A 17,766-nucleotide genomic window follows, 5' to 3' on the forward strand; every position below is an offset into this window, starting at 1 on the left:
ACTCTTAAAGTTCATTCCCTCTCAATCAGGGGGCTATCAAGAACACAAAAAAAGGATGAATGGGACCTTCCCATGGCCACAACCCAGGAAAACCCAGTCTTCCCAGCCAGGGTGGCAGAAGCCACCAGGATGAGCACATCTGGACAGACTGGTGACACTGAGAGGTTCAGCTGACAGGTCAGTGACTATCAGGCCAAGGCAAAATAATGAGTCAGTTCCATGATTGCATATCGGAACCTCATTTATCTCTTTAACAGAGCTCACACCGGACTCCAAAACCTGCTGTGGTTCTTTGGAAGGTGAAAAGAGATTCCTCTTTTAGATCTCAACCATCAGACCTACATTAATCACTGCAAAAACATTATTTCTTTGCTATTCTTGGCATAATTAGTTATGCAAAATATCAAGAGTTTCATCTTTGTTTTATACCAATGCCACGGTTATTAACTGTCTGTAAAAATATCCCAAATGAACAAAGCTTTTGAGTATCTAAAATTTATAAAAAATTCAGAAATATTATCCTATACAGTTTCTTCTGAGTTCTAAAGACATAAAATTCACTTCATTTGCAACCTGAAATGGATACCCTGAACATTCTCATTTTTAGTTCAAACTTGCAGGAATACTCAGCTCTTGAGAAATTTCTGAATGTGGCAGGAAGCCTCAGGCCTGGATTCACCAGGAAATTTTTGCCTTGCCACAGCTAACTTTTAAGCATCTGACTAGGAATTAAATCTATAAACCCTATAAACCCTATATTTAGGCATTTACTGATTTCCATTTGTAAAATATGTGATCCGCCACTGTCAGAGTACTTGGAAAAGCTTATCTTTTCCTGACCAGATATAAACCTATACCACACATACCTTTTTTGTCCTGAAATCTTCCTAGAAATGTAGTAGTGGCCTTTCTTGCATCCTATCACTGAGGATGTCACAGGGGACAATGTGGAAAGTCCTAAGGTTAAGGGAGACCACAGCCACTGCTTGTCCCTCTTCCAAACACCCAGTCATGCCATGTAGGAAGGCTATCAGGTTGGTTAAGCATAAGTTTGTCTTTGTGAAGCCATGCTAACTACTCCTGATTACCTTCTTATCTTGTAACATGCATGGAGATGGCATAACGGAATAAAGTTTTAAATTAATTAATTAATTAATTCAATATAAAGCAATCCTAGAAAAAAAACTTACTCCTTCAATCACTTCAGAATAATCTATGAATTATCTTGAACAACATGTTTACCAAATATATTCATAGTAGTTGCTAAAATGGTATTTTAACACATTTGTTAGCATGTAATAATACTTCAGTAGGGGAATTGTTTACAAAGTCATTCAGTGCAAATATAAGTGTACCATAATTGCAGGCAAAATTTTAATACAAAAATAGGGGATAAAATAAAAAGACAGTGACTTTAGATGCTAGTAGCTGAGAAAACAAATATCTTACTGCAGGTCTCGTGGTTGACAACAGGCTAACCATGAGTCAGCAATGCGCCCTCATTGCCAAAAAGGCCAATGGCATTCTGGCCTGTATCAGGAGGAGCATTGCCAGCGGGTCGAAGGAGGTGATCCTGCCCCTCTACTCAGCTCTGGTGAGGCCACACCTGCAGCACTGGGTGCAGTTCTGGGCTCCCCAGCACGAGGGACATTGAGCTTCTAGACAGGGTCTAGCGTAGGGCCACGAAGATGATTAAGGGACTGGAGCATTTGTCATATGAGTAAAGATTAAGTGAGCTGGGCCTGTTTAGTCTGGAGAAAAGAAGGTTGAGAGGAGATTTGATTAACATGTTCAAATACCTGAGGGGTAATTATAGGGAAGATGGGGCCAGGCTCTTCTCCGTGGTGGCCGGTGACATGATGAGAGGTAACAGATATTAGTTGAAACACAGGAAGTTCCACCTCCATGTGAGGAAGAACTTTACTGTGAGCGTGACAGAGTCCTGGAACAGGCTGCCCAGAGAGGTTGTGGAGTCTCCTTCTCTGGAGATCTTCCAATCCACCTGGATGCCACCCTGTGCCACGTGCTGTCAGTGTCACTGCTGGAGTAGGGGGCTTGGACTAGATGATCTCTAGAGGTCCCTCCCAACCTTAAGCATTCTGTGATTCTGTCTTCTGTTTGCCACAGAAAGAGAAATGAAGTGAATGCATCATGCTTAAGTCTCAGGCGGTTTTTCTGCAAGAAGTCTAACACTGTCACCACATCCCTATTCTCTCACTGCAACAAAACTACTGGAAGCTGAACTGTAAATGGATGCAATTACTCTGGTGTATTTTTCCAATTTTCTGTTCCAACTTTCATTCAAGTTGAGCAGAAGATTCACTCAGACTCAACAAGCTACAAAGAAGGTCTGCTATATGACAGAAAACAGCAAAAATACATTCAGAACAAGACAGTGATTTCTGTGGAAGAAGAAGAGTAAAAGCTTACACACAACTAAAGAACAGAAAGGTTACCAAACACTTCTCAGAATACATTAAAAGAAACTTCAGTGAGAACACAAAAGTAAAAGCTAAACCCCAATGGAACTGAATAGACGTCTCCTTCAGTTCTTAATGAATATTAATAGAAGAGAGTAATACAAGTCTGACATTAGAACATTTTCAGGATGTTGAAAAACTTAGTTTGAAAGCAAAATTATTTATTCACTGAAGGTATGATCTTACACCCACTGAACTTGTTGTTAAAATTCTCTTGGCTTTACTAGTGAAGCCCTGAAAGCAATCAACAGTTTAAATAGCACTGAATCAAATGTGTAAATGAAAATAAATATTAAAATACTAAAATCATAATTAAACTGAGGTTCTGTTGGGTTGCTATATGATGAAATAAGCTTTAAGGAAAAAACTAGAGAGAGAGAGATCTGAAAGCCCAAGAATTTTTCAAGGTCTTGAGCATGAAAAGTCATGTCCCAGTAAAGTCCAAGGCTGATACCCAAATTGGACTTACAAATGTTGGACTTCAGCGGAACTATTCACTAGCTAGAATAAGAGACTAATGGCATAGTAATACTAAACAAGTTTCATAGTCAAAAATGAGATAGTGAACCATTCCTGAAACGTGCTTCATATCATTCAACAAGAACATCCAAACTGTCATTTTAATAAGCAGAGAGCAACTTAGAAATGTGGCCTGACATCTTTCATCAAAGACCAAACCTAATGAAGTCATTCCTCCTCTTTCTTCTTCTGCCAGGAGCAGAACTCACAGAGAAGAGCAGTTCTCACACGCTCCTACTACTTCCTTTCTTGCCACTGTATTCCCAGCAATTCATTATTGGGGCCATTATTTCCCCATTATATCTTAATCCATTATTTCTCCACCCATTATTTCTCCCGTTATCCAGAGAATAATCCATTATTTCTCCAGTTATCTGCTCATGCAGCTGTAATACTTCTGTCCCCACCACATTCAAGTAAGCACAAGGACCCCTGCCCTCCTGGCCCAGACCACTGGCCCTGCCAGCAGCCCCAGGCCCCGCTCCTGCCCAGTCCTGCTTCCACTGGAGCCTTGAGGAGCCCAAAGGCCCTTGGAGGGGCCCCAGCACTAGCCCTTCCTACTGTCCTCTTAATTTAAGAGAGCAAATTGCAGCAAAAGGAGGTTGTAGTGAGGCAGGGTCAATCCCTCCTCCAGAATAACTACAGAGAGAACAAGAAGAACTGGCCTCAAGTTGCCACAGGGGAGATTCAGGTGAGACATTAGGAAGAATTTCTAAATGGCAAGAGTAGTCAAGTATGGGAACAGGTTACCAGGGAAGTGGTGGAGCCCCCTTCCCTGCCAGGGTTCAAAAAACATGTGGATGAGGCACTTAGGGACATGGTTTAGCAGGTAGAGTGTTGAAGGGTTTACAGTTGGACTCAATGACCTTGAAGGTCTTTTCCAACCATGATTCTGTGATTCTGCTGCATCACAAGTGAATAGCAGTCCTGCTGTTTAGCCAAGAAAATCATTCTCTAAACAGCTTCACTGAGTGTGCTTGGAGACCGGATTGCCCTTTCCCATGTTCCTGCCACATTTAGACACCTAAAGAGAGGCTGACCTCTGGGTTGAGTGAGTGCAGAGGAGGTGTGAAACTTGGCATTTTGGGGGCACCATGTGGGCCTTGGTCCTACTTGACAACTCCAGCCCTTGTCTAGTTGTGCAGGGCACGTTGCAGCCACACAGGCAGGCTGCCCTGTGCCCCCACAGCCCCTGCCCACCAGCGCATCACAGAGTGGCTGTGGCATCACAACGGGCGTCAGTGGCACGGAGGTGGCCTTGGCCGCCAGCGCCCGCCCGTGCCCCAGTGCGCAGCTGTACCAGTGCGAGGTAGCTGGGAGACGTGGGCTCCCAGTTAGCTGGTACAGCAGAGCACGGGGTCAGTGGTCCCAGCTTACCCAGGCCTGCTCTGCTCCTGGCGCTGACTGGCATTGTCATCTGGCCCTCGGCAGCGCCATGGGGCAGACGTGCTGCGGTGTGCGGGGCTCTGCTGGCCCCGCTCCCAGCTCGCAGGCCTGGCCCGGGGCCCCTGGCTCCACTCCCAGGAGCAACCAGCTCCTGCGGGTTGAGCGTGCTCTGGTGACGCGGCACCAGCGCACGCAGGGAAGGCACCTCCTGCTCTTCCCCGATGCCGTCGCCTTCGCCAAATTCAAGTAAGCACAAGGACCCCTGCCCCCCAGGCCCAGACCACTGCCCCTGCCAGCAGCCCCAGGACCCGCTCCTGCTTCCGCTGGAGCCTCAAGGAGCCCAAAGGCTCTTGGAGGGACCCCAGGATGAGCCCTTCCTCCCTGTGCTATGTGTGGATGTCCGGGCTCCTGATGAGCTCTCATGCTCCAAATACCTGCAGACCCCCTGCGTGCACGTGCTGATGTTGCAAGGAGGGATGCACTTGCCCTTGAATGCAGGGTGGTGTAAGAGGAAAGGGGCTGGCTCCTCCATCTGCCATCCTCAAGCACAGCTCCCGAGCAGCCTTCACCTCCCAAGGCTCAGGGTGGCCACTCCAAGGCTCTGCCTGGGCAATGGCTCTGCCCTGGGGGGCAGCTGGGGCTGCCCCCACGACACCACCTCCACGGGGCTCCCTGCTCTTCCTCCCACAGACTTGGCGGCTCCTTCCTGCTCAAGCGCCAGGTGCCCCTGAGCGAGCTCTGGGTGCTCTGCGGGAAGGAGGAGGCGGCTTACGGAGGGGAAGAGGAGGAGGAGGCTTTTGGCCTGAAATGTGCCAACAGCCTCCTCCTCGTGTGGCCGAGCAAGAGCTGTGTGGTCACATTTCGGTGAGTGTGGGGCCTGGGGAGCTGTGGCTCTGCAGAGCAGCGGGAGGAGGAGGAGGATGGGCCCTGAGCCTTCTCTCTCCCGTGGGCTGCAGGTCACAGGAGGTGAAGGAGTCGTGGCTCAGCGCCACGCTCAGGTGAGGCCTGCGGGCAGTGATGCCACTGGCGGCACTGGGTGTCCAGGGTGCTGGTGCTGCAGAGCTGCCGGGGAGCTGTGGTGGGGCGCAGGGAGCTCCTGGGCAGAGCTGCCCTGGGCCCTGCGCACGCGGAGGGGGCGCAGGCAGCAGCGCCGGAGCCGTGCAGAGCGGTGCTGCCCGCGGGCCAGCGCTGTGGGCAGGTCTTCAGGGGAGGGTGGCTGGAGGGGCTGCGCTGCTGTGCGCGCAGCGAGCAGAGAGCCGGGCAGTGACCCAGCTCTGCCCTGGGGGCTGCCCTGTGCCCAGCAGGAGCCGGGGAGACCAGGGGGCCCGCGTCACCCGCCTGGCCTCGTTTGAACGGCTCCTCAGGGAGGTGATCAGCGCCCACGGTCCCGTAAGTGCCCCTGGGCTTCCCGCTGTGCTCTGACCACCCTGGCCTTTGGGGAAGAGCCCCTGCGCCCAGCAGCTCCCGCTGACCCTCTGCTCTCTTGCGCAGTCGGCGTCGCTGAGCGCCCGGACCGTTGAGGCGCTGATTTCGGCAGAGGAGAGCAGCTGCTCCCGCTGCCCTGGCCCTTGCGGGTGCTGCCAGCAGGTATCTGTGTTTGCGGAGGGGAGGTGTCAGGGGCCGAAGGGCTGGGGACAGCGGCCGCAGCCCAACGGGGCAGCCTGGGAGGAGCTGCCCAGGCTGGAGGCAGCCCGGGAGGGCAGCCCCTGCCCGGGGCCGCCTTTGGGCACCCCGTGCCCAGGGCCTGCAGCCTCTCGGCACCCAGCAACCCCCCAAAGCACCCAGGGGCTGTGGCTCAGCCTGTCCCCTGCAGCCCTGGCTGCTGTGGGTGGCTCTGTGACCTGGGGCCGTTTGTTGCAGGCTGGTCCCACACAAGGAGCTGCCGAGGTCACCGCAGCTCCTCAGGAGGGACCCTGCCCAGCGCCCGGTGAGTGAGCTGGGGAGAGCAGCGGGGCAGCTGCCCTCTCTCTCAGCGTCCTGCGCGCACACAGTGCTGCTCCTGCTTTTGGAGGCTGACGCTTGCATTCCCCTTGCTCGCAGCTCCTGGACCTCCCCAGAAGAGGAGGTCCATCCCCTGGCCGTTTGTGCGGCACCGCAGCTCGGCCAGCGGGAAGCGCCCGGAGGTGCCGGTTGCCCGGAGCCTTCTCTTCGGGCAGCCCCTGGACAGGCTCTGTGGGGCAGAGGGGAGCCTGCCCCAGCCCGTCCAGGTAGGGCAGCTGGGCCCCTGGGGACTTGGCCTGCGCACACGCTGCCCTGCAGCAAGGCCCAGCTCCCATCACTAGCGGCCTTTGTGCACTCCAGGATCCCTTGTGTTTGCTTCTCCCGGCAGGACCTCCTGGCAATTCTGTACCGGGAGGGACCCACCACAGAGGGCATTTTCCGGATCCCTGCCAGCGAGAGAGATCGCCGGCAGCTCAGGGAAGCCCTCAATGAGGGAGGCAGGGTGGAGCTCGAGAGTCAGCCAGTGCACCTCCTGGCTGCTCTCTTAAAGGTGAACTTTTGTGCCTTGCGGCTCATTCCTGCTCCTTGTTCCCATCTGCCCACTGCTTATGCAGTGGTCATGCTCTCCTTGGAGAGCAGGGAGCTCAAAGCCAGCTGCCTCCTAGGGAGCCCAAACGCTGCACAGGCTCCCTCTGGGCTCAGATGTCCAAAGCCTCTTCTCTATATCCTGGTCTTGCAGGATTTTCTACGCAGCATCCCTTCCATGCTCCTCTCGGTGTCCCTGTACGACAGCTGGATGCTGGCTCTGGATAAGGGAAGCAAGGAAGAACAGATTGAAGACTTGAAAGAGTAAGTGTTGTAGGCAGTGCCAGCGTTTGGGAGTGTCCAGGAGAGCTCAGCACCTTCTCTGGCAATGGGCAGGCTCCTGCAAAGACCCATCGTTTCTGTGAGCTAGTGCTGATTTTACACAAAAGAGCCCCAGGCTTTCATGGGCCTTTGCAAAGTCTGTCATGTGCTGAAAACCTCACCTCTCCTCACACTGCCCATGTCCTGAAGGGCAGGTGCCTTGCAGAAAGGCCTGCCTTGGAGTCAAGATCTTGCCCTTGCAGATCTCGCACTGAAGCAGCTGCTCAGCTGCCATTGGAGGCTTCTCCCCAGGACATGCGTAAAGCAGTGAGAGAAAGCAGGGGCCTTGCTCTCTGTGCAGGACGCACCATATGTGGGAATTTCCTTGAGACTCCTTGCTCCCAGCAAGAACTGGGCACTGCTTTCTCACGTCAGGGTACCTTCTGTTTGTGCTCACACAGGGTGGCTGAGCAACTGCCTCCAGCCAACCACCTCTTCTTGAAGACCTTGCTTCTTGTGCTCAAGCACATCAGCCAGAGCTCAGCACACAACAAAATGACCTCCAGGAACCTGGCCATCTGCATTGGGCCAAGCATGCTGGGCCCAGGCCAGGACAGCACTGTGCCACTCCAGCAGCAGATTGAGATCAACAACAAGGTGTGTGGAAGATGCCAGGGAGCTTCCCGCATTGGCCGCAGCTCAGCCGGGCCCACACATCCCACGGCCTTTGCAAAAGTCAACTCTGTTTGGCAAAGCGCAAGCCGACAGGCAGAGCTCTTAATGCAGCTGCAGCCGTAGAGCTACAGCCCTGGGGATAGAGACATCAGTGGGGAGCAGCGAGCACTGCTGATGCCTTTGGAGCCCTTTGCCTGACACCCAGGGTTTCTGTGTGCAGGTGGCAGTGCTGGTGGAGGTGCTCATTGATAACTGCGAGGCGATATTCGGGGAGGACCCGGCCTTTCCAGGCATCTCCTCTCCTGAGCAGTTCTCCGAAGACACCGGCGGCTTCGCAGGTATGCATGCAGAGGGTGAAATGGCTCATGGCAGTGCTTGAATCTGGCAGCACTTGCCAAAAGTTGAAGACGACACTCCATGTTACACAGGCCTCCCTGCTGTTAAACCGTGGTAGGGCCCAGATTTTTGCAGCATTGTTCACTAGAGGCTACAACTGCCCTCCTCCCGTGCAGGATATTGGTCCTTTGTGGGGCCTCTTGTGTCTCCTGAACTGCTCCTCCCCTCCATAGGGCCTAAGGTTGCAGCTTGCCATCTGACGGGGCTGTGTGGTCCCACCAGCAAAGCCCCCTTTTCCTGCAGAGAAACACTCAGAAGTAGCTAAGAGGTTCATTCTGCCTACAGGACACCCAGGAGCTGCTCAGGAAGGTGCTTCACCCAGCCCTGAGCCTGAAGCTTCCTGTGTCCCTCCAGCCTCCAAGACGCAGCAGCAGCAGCAGCTGCAGTGCCATCCCCATGGGAGAAGGCCCAGTGGCAGCAGGGCTTATGCCACTTGCACCTCTGCCCCTCCAGTGCTGCCTACTAGGGAATTTGATCAGGGCACGACAGACAGGAGCCTTTCGGTGCCAGCGCTGTCCATCCAGCAGTGCCCAGAAGGCAGCAGAAGGTGCCAGAAGCGGAGCATCAGTGCAGATAGCATTGCAGTTGGGCAGCAAGAGCTGTGTTTGGAGCACGAGGCCCTAGAAAAGGAGCCTGCCATGGTGCCTGCCCGATTCTCCCACGTCCCTCCTCCCCAAGCCTCCTCCAGGCGCTCCCTGGACAGCGCCTTGTCTTTTTACCGGCGCACCTCCACCGTGCCCCTGCGGCCTGCGTCCATGCCCTCCTGCTGCTGGTGGGACAACACCACCACCTAAGCAGCCACCAGCCGGGCTCTCGCACGGCGCACCTGGGGCACGAACAGCAGAGCCCGGGTGCCCGTGGGCCAGCATTGAGGTGGCCCTGAGCGTCACCAGGGGCTGGGAGCTCTCACATCTGGGCACGCTGAGGGGAAAGGAGGAGGAAGAGGAGGAAGAGGAGAAGCTTCAGGGGTGCTAGTAAGAGGCGAGAAGACATCAAAACTGTAACCACTGTAACTAATCAAAAAAGTATCCATTGTGGCCTGCTGCTGGAAACACCTCAGCATGAAAACATGCTGGACTCCAATACTGGAGTCCAAAAGGAAAGAAAAAAGCAGCAATGAAGAGCAAAGGAGAAGAAGGAGGAAAGAAGAGAAAGCTTAATGGAAAGAAAGGAAAACGAGAAAAGGAAATGGAGAGAAAAAAAATAAAAGAAAAAAGAGGAAAGAGACATGGATGAGGGAAAAGTCCTATGCAAGGAGAAAGTGAAGGCAAAGCAGTTGAAAGAAGGAATGCTAAAAAAAAAAGTAAGGGAAGAAAACTACTAGGAAACCACTAGGAAAGGAAAAGGAAAGAAAAATGTAAATAAAATGCAAATGAAGTGGGAAAAAGAAAGAATAAGGAAGAAAAAGTAAAAAGAAATTTGGAAAGGGAAGAAGAAAGTAAAAAAAAAAATGGAGACATAAAGGAAAGAAAAATGAAAACAAAGGCAAGGGAAACCAACCCAGATGGAAAGCAAATAATCAAGCAAGCAAGAAATAAAGTAAGAAAGCAAGCAAGTAAGAAGGAAGCAGTCATGAAACAGGATAGCAAAAATAAAGAAACAATAATGGAAATCAAAAGGAGTGGGGGAAAAAGGGAGAAAATAAAAAAATCCAGCAAAAATAAAAGTAAAAAAAAAAAAAAAAAGGAGACAATAAAGGAGGGAAAGAAGACAGTTGAAAAGAAACAAGAAAGAGCAGAAAGAAGTATCCATGAATGAAAATCAGGGAAAGACAAGAAAACACAATCAAGAGAAAAACAGAAAGAAAAGCAAAAGCACAGAAAATGAGGAAGAGAGAAGCAATATAAAAAAAAAGAAAAGAGACACCAAAAAAATAAGAATGGAAAAGTAAAGAAAGGACAACCTGGAAAACATGATAAGGAAGAAAAAGTAAAAAGAAATTTGGAAAGGGAAGAAGAAAGTAAAAAAAAAATGGAGACATAAAGGAAAGAAAAATGAAAACAAAGGCAAGGGAAACCAACCCAGATGGAAAGCAAATAATCAAGCAAGCAAGAAATAAAGTAAGAAATCAAGCAAGTAAGAAGGAAGCAGTCATGAAGCAGGATAGCAAAAATAAAGAAACAATAATGGAAATCAAAAGGAGTGGGGGAAAAAGGGAGAAAATAAAAAAATCCAGCAAAAATAAAAGTAAAAAAAAAAAAAAAAGGAGACAATAAAGGAGGGAAAGAAGACAGTTGAAAAGAAACAAGAAAGAGCAAAAAGAAGTATCCATGGATGAAAATCAGGGAAAGACAAGAAAACACAATCAAGAGAAAAACAGAAAGAAAAGCAAAAGCACAGAAAATGAGGAAGAGAGAAAAAATAAAAAAAAAAGAAAAGAGACACCAAAGAAATAAGAATGGAAAAGTAAAGAAAGGACAACCTGGAAAACATGATAAGGAAGAAAAAGTAAAAAGAAATTTGGAAAGGGAAGAAGAAAGTAAAAAAAAAAAATGGAGACATAAAGGAAAGAAAAATGAAAACAAAGGCAAGGGAAACCAACCCAGATGGAAAGCAAATAATCAAGCAAGCAAGAAATAAAGTAAGAAAGCAAGCAAGTAAGAAGGAAGCAGTCATGAAACAGGATAGCAAAAATAAAGAAACAATAATGGAAATCAAAAGGAGTGGGGGGAAAAAGGGAGAAAATAAAAAAATCCAGCAAAAATAAAAGTAAAAAAAAAAAAAGGAGACAATAAAGGAGGGAAAGAAGACAGTTGAAAAGAAACAAGAAAGAGCAAAAAGAAGTATCCATGAATGAAAATCAGGGACAGACAAGAAAACACAATCAAGAGAAAAACAGAAAGAAAAGCAAAAGCACAGAAAATGAGGAAGAGAGAAGCAATAAAAAAAAAAAGAAAAGAGACACCAAAGAAATAAGAATGGAAAAGAAAAGAAAGGACAACCTGGAAAACATGATAAGGAAGAAAAAGTAAAAAGAAATTTGGAAAGGGAAGAAGAAAGTAAAAAAAAAATGGAGACATAAAGGAAAGAAAAATGAAAACAAAGGCAAGGGAAACCAACCCAGATGGAAAGCAAATAATCAAGCAAGCAAGAAATAAAGTAAGAAAGCAAGCAAGTAAGAAGGAAGCAGTCATGAAGCAGGATAGCAAAAATAAAGAAACAATAATGGAAATCAAAAGGAGTGGGGAAAAAAAGGAGAAAATAAAAAATTCCAGCAAAAATAAAAGTAAAAAAAGAAAAAGGAGACAATAAAGGAGGGAAAGAAGACAGTTGAAAAGAAACAAGAAAGAGCAAAAAGAAGTATCCATGGATGAAAATCAGGGAAAGACAAGAAAACACAATCAAGAGAAAAACAGAAAGAAAAGCAAAAGCACAGAAAATGAGGAAGAGAGAAGCAATAAAAAAAAAAAGAAAAGAGACACCAAGGAAATAAGAATGGAAAAGTAAAGAAAGGACAACCTGGAAAACATGATAAGGAAGAAAAAGTAAAAAGAAATTTGGAAAGGGAAGAAGAAAGTAAAAAAAAAAATGGAGACATAAAGGAAAGAAAAATGAAAACAAAGGCAAGGGAAACCAACCCAGATGGAAAGCAAATAATCAAGCAAGCAAGAAATAAAGTAAGAAAGCAAGCAAGTAAGAAGGAAGCAGTCATGAAGCAGGATAGCAAAAATAAAGAAACAATAATGGAAATCAAAAGGAGTGGGGAAAAAAAGGAGAAAATAAAAAATTCCAGCAAAAATAAAAGTAAAAAAAGAAAAAGGAGACAATAAAGGAGGGAAAGAAGACAGTTGAAAAGAAACAAGAAAGAGCAAAAAGAAGTATCCATGGATGAAAATCAGGGAAAGACAAGAAAACACAATCAAGAGAAAAACAGAAAGAAAAGCAAAAGCACAGAAAATGAGGAAGAGAGAAGCAATAAAAAAAAAAGAAAAGAGACACCAAGGAAATAAGAATGGAAAAGTAAAGAAAGGACAACCTGGAAAACATGATAAGGAAGAAAAAGTAAAAAGAAATTTGGAAAGGGAAGAAGAAAGTAAAAAAAAAAAATGGAGACATAAAGGAAAGAAAAATGAAAACAAAGGCAAGGGAAACCAACCCAGATGGAAAGCAAATAATCAAGCAAGCAAGAAATAAAGTAAGAAAGCAAGCAAGTAAGAAGGAAGCAATCATGAAACTGGATAGCAAAAATAAAGAAACAATAATGGAAATCAAAAGGAGTGGGGAAAAAAAGGAGAAAATAAAAAATTCCAGCAAAAATAAAAGTAAAAAAAGAAAAAGGAGAAAATAAAGGAGGGAAAGAAGACAGTTGAAAAGAAACAAGAAAGAGCAAAAAGAAGTATCCATGGATGAAAATCAGGGAAAGACAAGAAAACACAATCAAGAGAAAAACAGAAAGAAAAGCAAAAGCACAGAAAATGAGGAAGAGAGAAGCAATTAAAAAAAAAAAAAAAAAGGAAAGAGACACCAAGGAAATAAGAATGGAAAAGTAAAGAAAGGACAACCTGGAAAGCATGATAAGAAAGAAAAAAAAGGAAACAAGCAGAGAGAATAAGAAAGAAAAAAAAAGGAAAAGAAAGAAAACCAAAGGAAGTAGAAAATGGTGAAGAAAGACAAACCCCCTTCACAAATGCAGATCTCCCTCCCTCAGAATGTAGTGCCGCTCTGTTGCAGAAGTGCAGTCCCAACCTATGGGTAGCGTCTGCTTGCAGAGAGCTGAAGCCTCAGGGCAAAGGAAAAGCACAGGCTGCCGCCTCCATGCCGAGAAGCTAGCACGGCCTCAACGGAAGCAACATGGGCTGCATACCCTGACAGTCCCACTTTTTTTGCAGTCACCACTCCAGTTAAGCCAACACAATTTCCTCTGAGGTTCCGTGGGAACAGAGGTGGCACGCTCTGTGAAAAGCCAGCACCAAGCCTGTCTTGCACATGCACTTTTCATATAACCATGCATTTAGAGGTCTTGGCCTATGTTTTTCTTTCTGCAAAAGGTGATGTCTAACTGCAATCACTGCAACATTATCTGTGGATATCCTCCATTAGAGTCACTGATGTTGACTGAAAAGAAAAGGAAAGCTTCTAGGAGGCAAGAAGATACCAAAGCTGCAAGGAAAGCAACCATTGTGTTTTGCTGTTGAAAACATCTGAGCATGGACCTCATTGGAGTCCAAAAAGAAAGCAAAAGAAAAAGGAATGAAGAGCAAAGAAGAGGAATAAGAAAGCAAAGAAAGAGGAAAAGGAATGGTTAGAGAGAAGAAAAAGGAAAGGGAAAGGAGAAGAAAGGAAAGGAGAAGAAAAGGAAGAAAGAGACAAGGATGGAGGAAAAGTCCAGTGTAAGGAGAAAGTGACAGCAAAGCAGCTGAAAGACCAAGGAATGCCAAAGAAAAGCAAGGGAAGAAAACCACTAGGAAAGGAGAAGGGAAAGAGAAATGTAAATAAAATGCAAAAGAAGTGCTCAAAGAAGGAAGAAGAAAGAAGGAGGAAGAGAAAAAATAAAGATAAAGGAAATGTGGAAGGGAAGACACAAAAAAAAATGAAGACATAAAGCAAAGAACAAAGGAAACAAAGGCAAGAGAAACCAACCCAAGGGCATACAATCAAGTAAGCAAAAAAGCGAGCAAGTGAGAGGATCAAAATGGATGGAAAAAAAATAAGGAAAGAAAAAAGTAAGAAAAAGAAAAACAAACAGAATTAAAAGCAAGGAAAGAAAAGAAAGCAAAAACAAGAGAGGAAAGCAAGCTAAAGAAAAGGAGAGAAAATGGGGAAGAAAGAAGTGACACCAAAGGTGAGAGGCAGAAAAGGAACAGGAGTGGAAAAGGAAAAAAAGGAAAATCTGGAAAGGATGGCAAGGAAAATGAAGAAAGAAGCAGAGAGGAAAAGAAAAAGAGAGAAAAAAAAAAGAAAAAAGGAAAAAGGAAAAAGAAAATGGTGAAGATACACAAATCTCCCCTACAAATGTAAATCCCCCTCCCTGACACTGTGGGGCCATTCAGTTGCAAAAGTGCAGTCCCTACCAGTGAGTAGCATATGCTTGCAGAGAGCTGAAGGCTCAGGGCAAAGAAGAAAAAGGAAAGATACAGAAAAGAAACAGGAATAGAAAAGTAAGAAAAGGAAAACTTGGAAATGACATCAAGGAAGAAAGAAAAAAGGATCATCAGGAGTGGAAAAGGAAAAAAGGAAAATATGTAAAGGATAGCAAGGAAAATAAAGGAAGAAAGAAGCAGAAAGGAAAGGAAAAAGAAAAGTGGTGGCCGTGGACATGCATCAAGGAAGCTGAGTGCATTGCGATGGGAAAAAATCATATGTAACTACTCTAACATTGGATGTAGCACTCTAACATTGGATCGGATGGACCTCTTGCAAGTTTGTCTTTGTGACTGTAAAAATAAAGGCAATGAGTAGCGCCTTTTCTTGACAAATGTGATTCTATTATTTTCATTAGTATTTTCTGATCACTTCTCCAGGAAAGGATCATGCAAATGCCTGTGAAGGAGTGCTCCCAGGTCTTCAAATAAAACAAGACAACAACAACAACAACAACACTCAGCACTTTTTTCTTTTATTTCCACTACAGTGTTTTCATCCTGATAGGCCAGATCTCAGCTTTCAGGATGTGGCCTTAATTATCTTTTCTTAGGAAATGTATTTATTTCCATCTCATTTTTATGGTCCCAGGCTAGACCCCACTAACGTACTAAGTTATGCTTCATTTTCTGCAGAGAGGACCACTCAAGAATGTGGCCATTTATTTTTAGTTCAAAGTAAAACAACTGTTTTTAGAGGTACACGCTTCCTCCTTTTTCAGGATCTTTACTAGTGAGCAATTCACAGTGGTGATAAATGAGAAGGAACAATCATTGCTGAGGCAGGCATATTTTGGGGAACACACACTCGGTTTCTTGTGCCAGGAACCGAGCCCTTGCTTTTCAAACTAGTACACCAGCCTTTTATGATATATTTACATTGCAAGTATGAGCAGAGATAGAAGTGGAGTTTGAGGCTCCATGTTAGTAGTTTCCTAACTGTAGTCAAAGCTCCCAAACTGAAGACCTGTCAGAAGTTCACTGCCTTTCCTCCCAACATACACACACACACTTCTGGTAGCCTCCCTCCTCTCAGCCGAGCAGGGGAACTGCCTTTGAAGCAGTAGGCTGAGTGACTTGAAAAGAGTATGAGACTCCTCCAAACCATGTCAGGTTTACCGTGCATCTAATGGACTGGAGGGATTGTTAACACTGAATTTGGCAGGATTTAAGCATCCAGGGACTTACACACATAAGCAGCACTGAGGCTTGTGTGCACCATTCTGGACTGTTCAGTTCCATGCTATATGTTTTGCTATCCTTTCTTAAAAATGTCTTCTTTCTTTGAAACTTAAAATGAAGTTTGCTTCCTAGAAAAGGAAATTCATTGAATTTAAATATGATCATCATGTGTACTGAACGGAAGCTTCTGCTTTCCAGGTTGTGAAGATCTCTCCTCTGGCGGCACATTTAGTCTGAGATGGAGATTCCTGCAGACTACGCACTTGCGAGCAAGTGGTTAGATCCACAGCTTTTACGTCACTCTATGGGGCGGGCCATAAAATAGTTCTACACCTAGTAGTAGTTTGCACTGTAATGTGAACTAGCACTAGAATGCTGGGTGCAGTGCCTGCTGGGTCCTGCTTCTGCTCAGGACACGGGTCTTGTCATTCAGCATGTCCAAGAGCAAAGATGCTCATGAGGGTAATGTGCAGGCATCAAACGCAGAATCACTGGCTATAAAAGCTTGACTTTCCAGTGGGTAAAACATGAAATAAGCTTTTCCCCTTCAGCAGAGGGCCCCTTCTATGTGGTCCGCTCTAGGCAGAACACACAAAGCGATGCTGAAGTCTCTTCCCAGCTCTTTTGAAGGGCCATGGTTTCCTGTGAAGACTTCCAAAACCTGTTCTTTTCCAGCAGGATTCTCTCTAGTGAGTCCAGCTTTCCAGCCATGGATGCTAGCTAAGATCATTTTCTTTTCAGTCATTATATCTGCAGTGGGGGTCCTTGAATATCTATCAACCAGCTTCCTAGTAAGCCTCTTCCCTTTCGTGCCCTACACTGTGGCACCACCTGGAGAAACACATCCTTCCAAACCAGTGAGGTGCAGTCTCTTCCCACACACATCTCAGCCACTTGATTTAGGAGAGCAAATGGCAGCCAAAGGACTTTGGTATGTGCTTAAGAGGAAAGCGTCAGTGAACTATGAGAGAAAAAAACATTCCTGCAGGTTTTAAAGGCATTTGGACTGGGACTGAGGTGTAGCCTGCACACATAGCTACTTCTGTTTCAGTGTCTGGATGACACTCTCTGCACTTGAGCCTCTCTGCAGAACCCCTAGCATGGGGTTCTGCATTCAGGTGGGATGCTGCTGCCTGCAGGTTGTTCTCTGCAGGCCTTTGCAGTATCCCAAGGCTATGCAAGGACTTTCCTACTGTGTTCACTGTGTTCAGTTTTGGGCCTCTCAGTACAAGGAAGACATTGAGGTCCTGGAGCATGTCCAGAGAAGGGCAACAAAGCTGATAAAAGGACAACAAAGCTGGTGAAGGGGCTGGAGCAGAGACCTTATGAGGAGCAGCTGAGGGAGCTGCAACTATTTAGTGTGGAGGAGACTCAGGGGAGACCTTATTGCTCTCTACAACTACCTGAAAGGAGGTTGTAGAGAGGCAGGAGTCGATCTCCAGAATAACTGCAGATAAAACAAGAGGAAATGGCCTCAAGTTGTGCCAGGGGAGGTTCAGGTTAGACATCAGGAAGAATTTCTGTGTGGAAAGAGTAGTCAAGCATTGGAACAGGCTGCCCTGGGAAGTGCTGGAGTCCCTACCCCTGACAGTGTTCAAGATGTGTGTAGTTGACGCACTTAGGGACATGGTTTAGCAGGTAGGATGTTGAAGAGTTTACAGTTGGACCCGATCATTTTGAAGAAGAGAGTAATACAAGTCTGACATTAGAACATTTTCAGGATGTTGAAAAACTTAGTTTGAAAGCAAAATTATTTATTCACTGAAGGTATGATCTTACACCCACTGAACTTGTTGTTAAAATTCTCTTGGCTTTACTAGTGAAGCCCTGAAAGCAATCAACAGTTTAAATAGCACTGAATCAAATGTGTAAATGAAAATAAATATTAAAATACTAAAATCATAATTAAACTGAGGTTCTGTTGGGTTGCTATATGATGAAATAAGCTTTAAGGAAAAAACTAGAGAGAGAGAGATCTGAAAGCCCAAGAATTTTTCAAGGTCTTGAGCATGAAAAGTCATGTCCCAGTAAAGTCCAAGGCTGATACCCAAATTGGACTTACAAATGTTGGACTTCAGCGGAACTATTCACTAGCTAGAATAAGAGACTAATGGCATAGTAATACTAAACAAGTTTCATAGTCAAAAATGAGATAGTGAACCATTCCTGAAACGTGCTTCATATCATTCAACAAGAACATCCAAACTGTCATTTTAATAAGCAGAGAGCAACTTAGAAATGTGGCCTGACATCTTTCATCA

The 17,766-nt window shown here is 46.0% G+C and overlaps 1 protein-coding gene across 1 annotated transcript; it reads left to right on the forward strand.

Moving 5' to 3' along the window:
• Positions 1 to 5,402: 5,402 nt before the first annotated feature.
• Positions 5,403 to 9,037, forward strand: LOC148593545 (uncharacterized). Its single transcript, XM_088530539.1, has 9 exons — positions 5,403 to 5,774; positions 5,877 to 5,972; positions 6,246 to 6,312; positions 6,426 to 6,592; positions 6,715 to 6,876; positions 7,066 to 7,175; positions 7,634 to 7,829; positions 8,068 to 8,185; positions 8,529 to 9,037. Exons 1-9 carry the CDS (start codon positions 5,403 to 5,405, stop codon positions 9,035 to 9,037), a joined length of 1,797 nt encoding a protein of 598 aa, XP_088386665.1.
• Positions 9,038 to 17,766: the final 8,729 nt, after the last annotated feature.

The sequence above is a fragment of the Tinamus guttatus genome, unplaced genomic scaffold, assembly GCF_059628265.1.
Source record: "Tinamus guttatus ecotype Peru unplaced genomic scaffold, ASM5962826v1 Tinamus_guttatus_pri_ptg000383l, whole genome shotgun sequence".
Classification (NCBI taxonomy): domain Eukaryota; kingdom Metazoa; phylum Chordata; class Aves; order Tinamiformes; family Tinamidae; genus Tinamus; species Tinamus guttatus.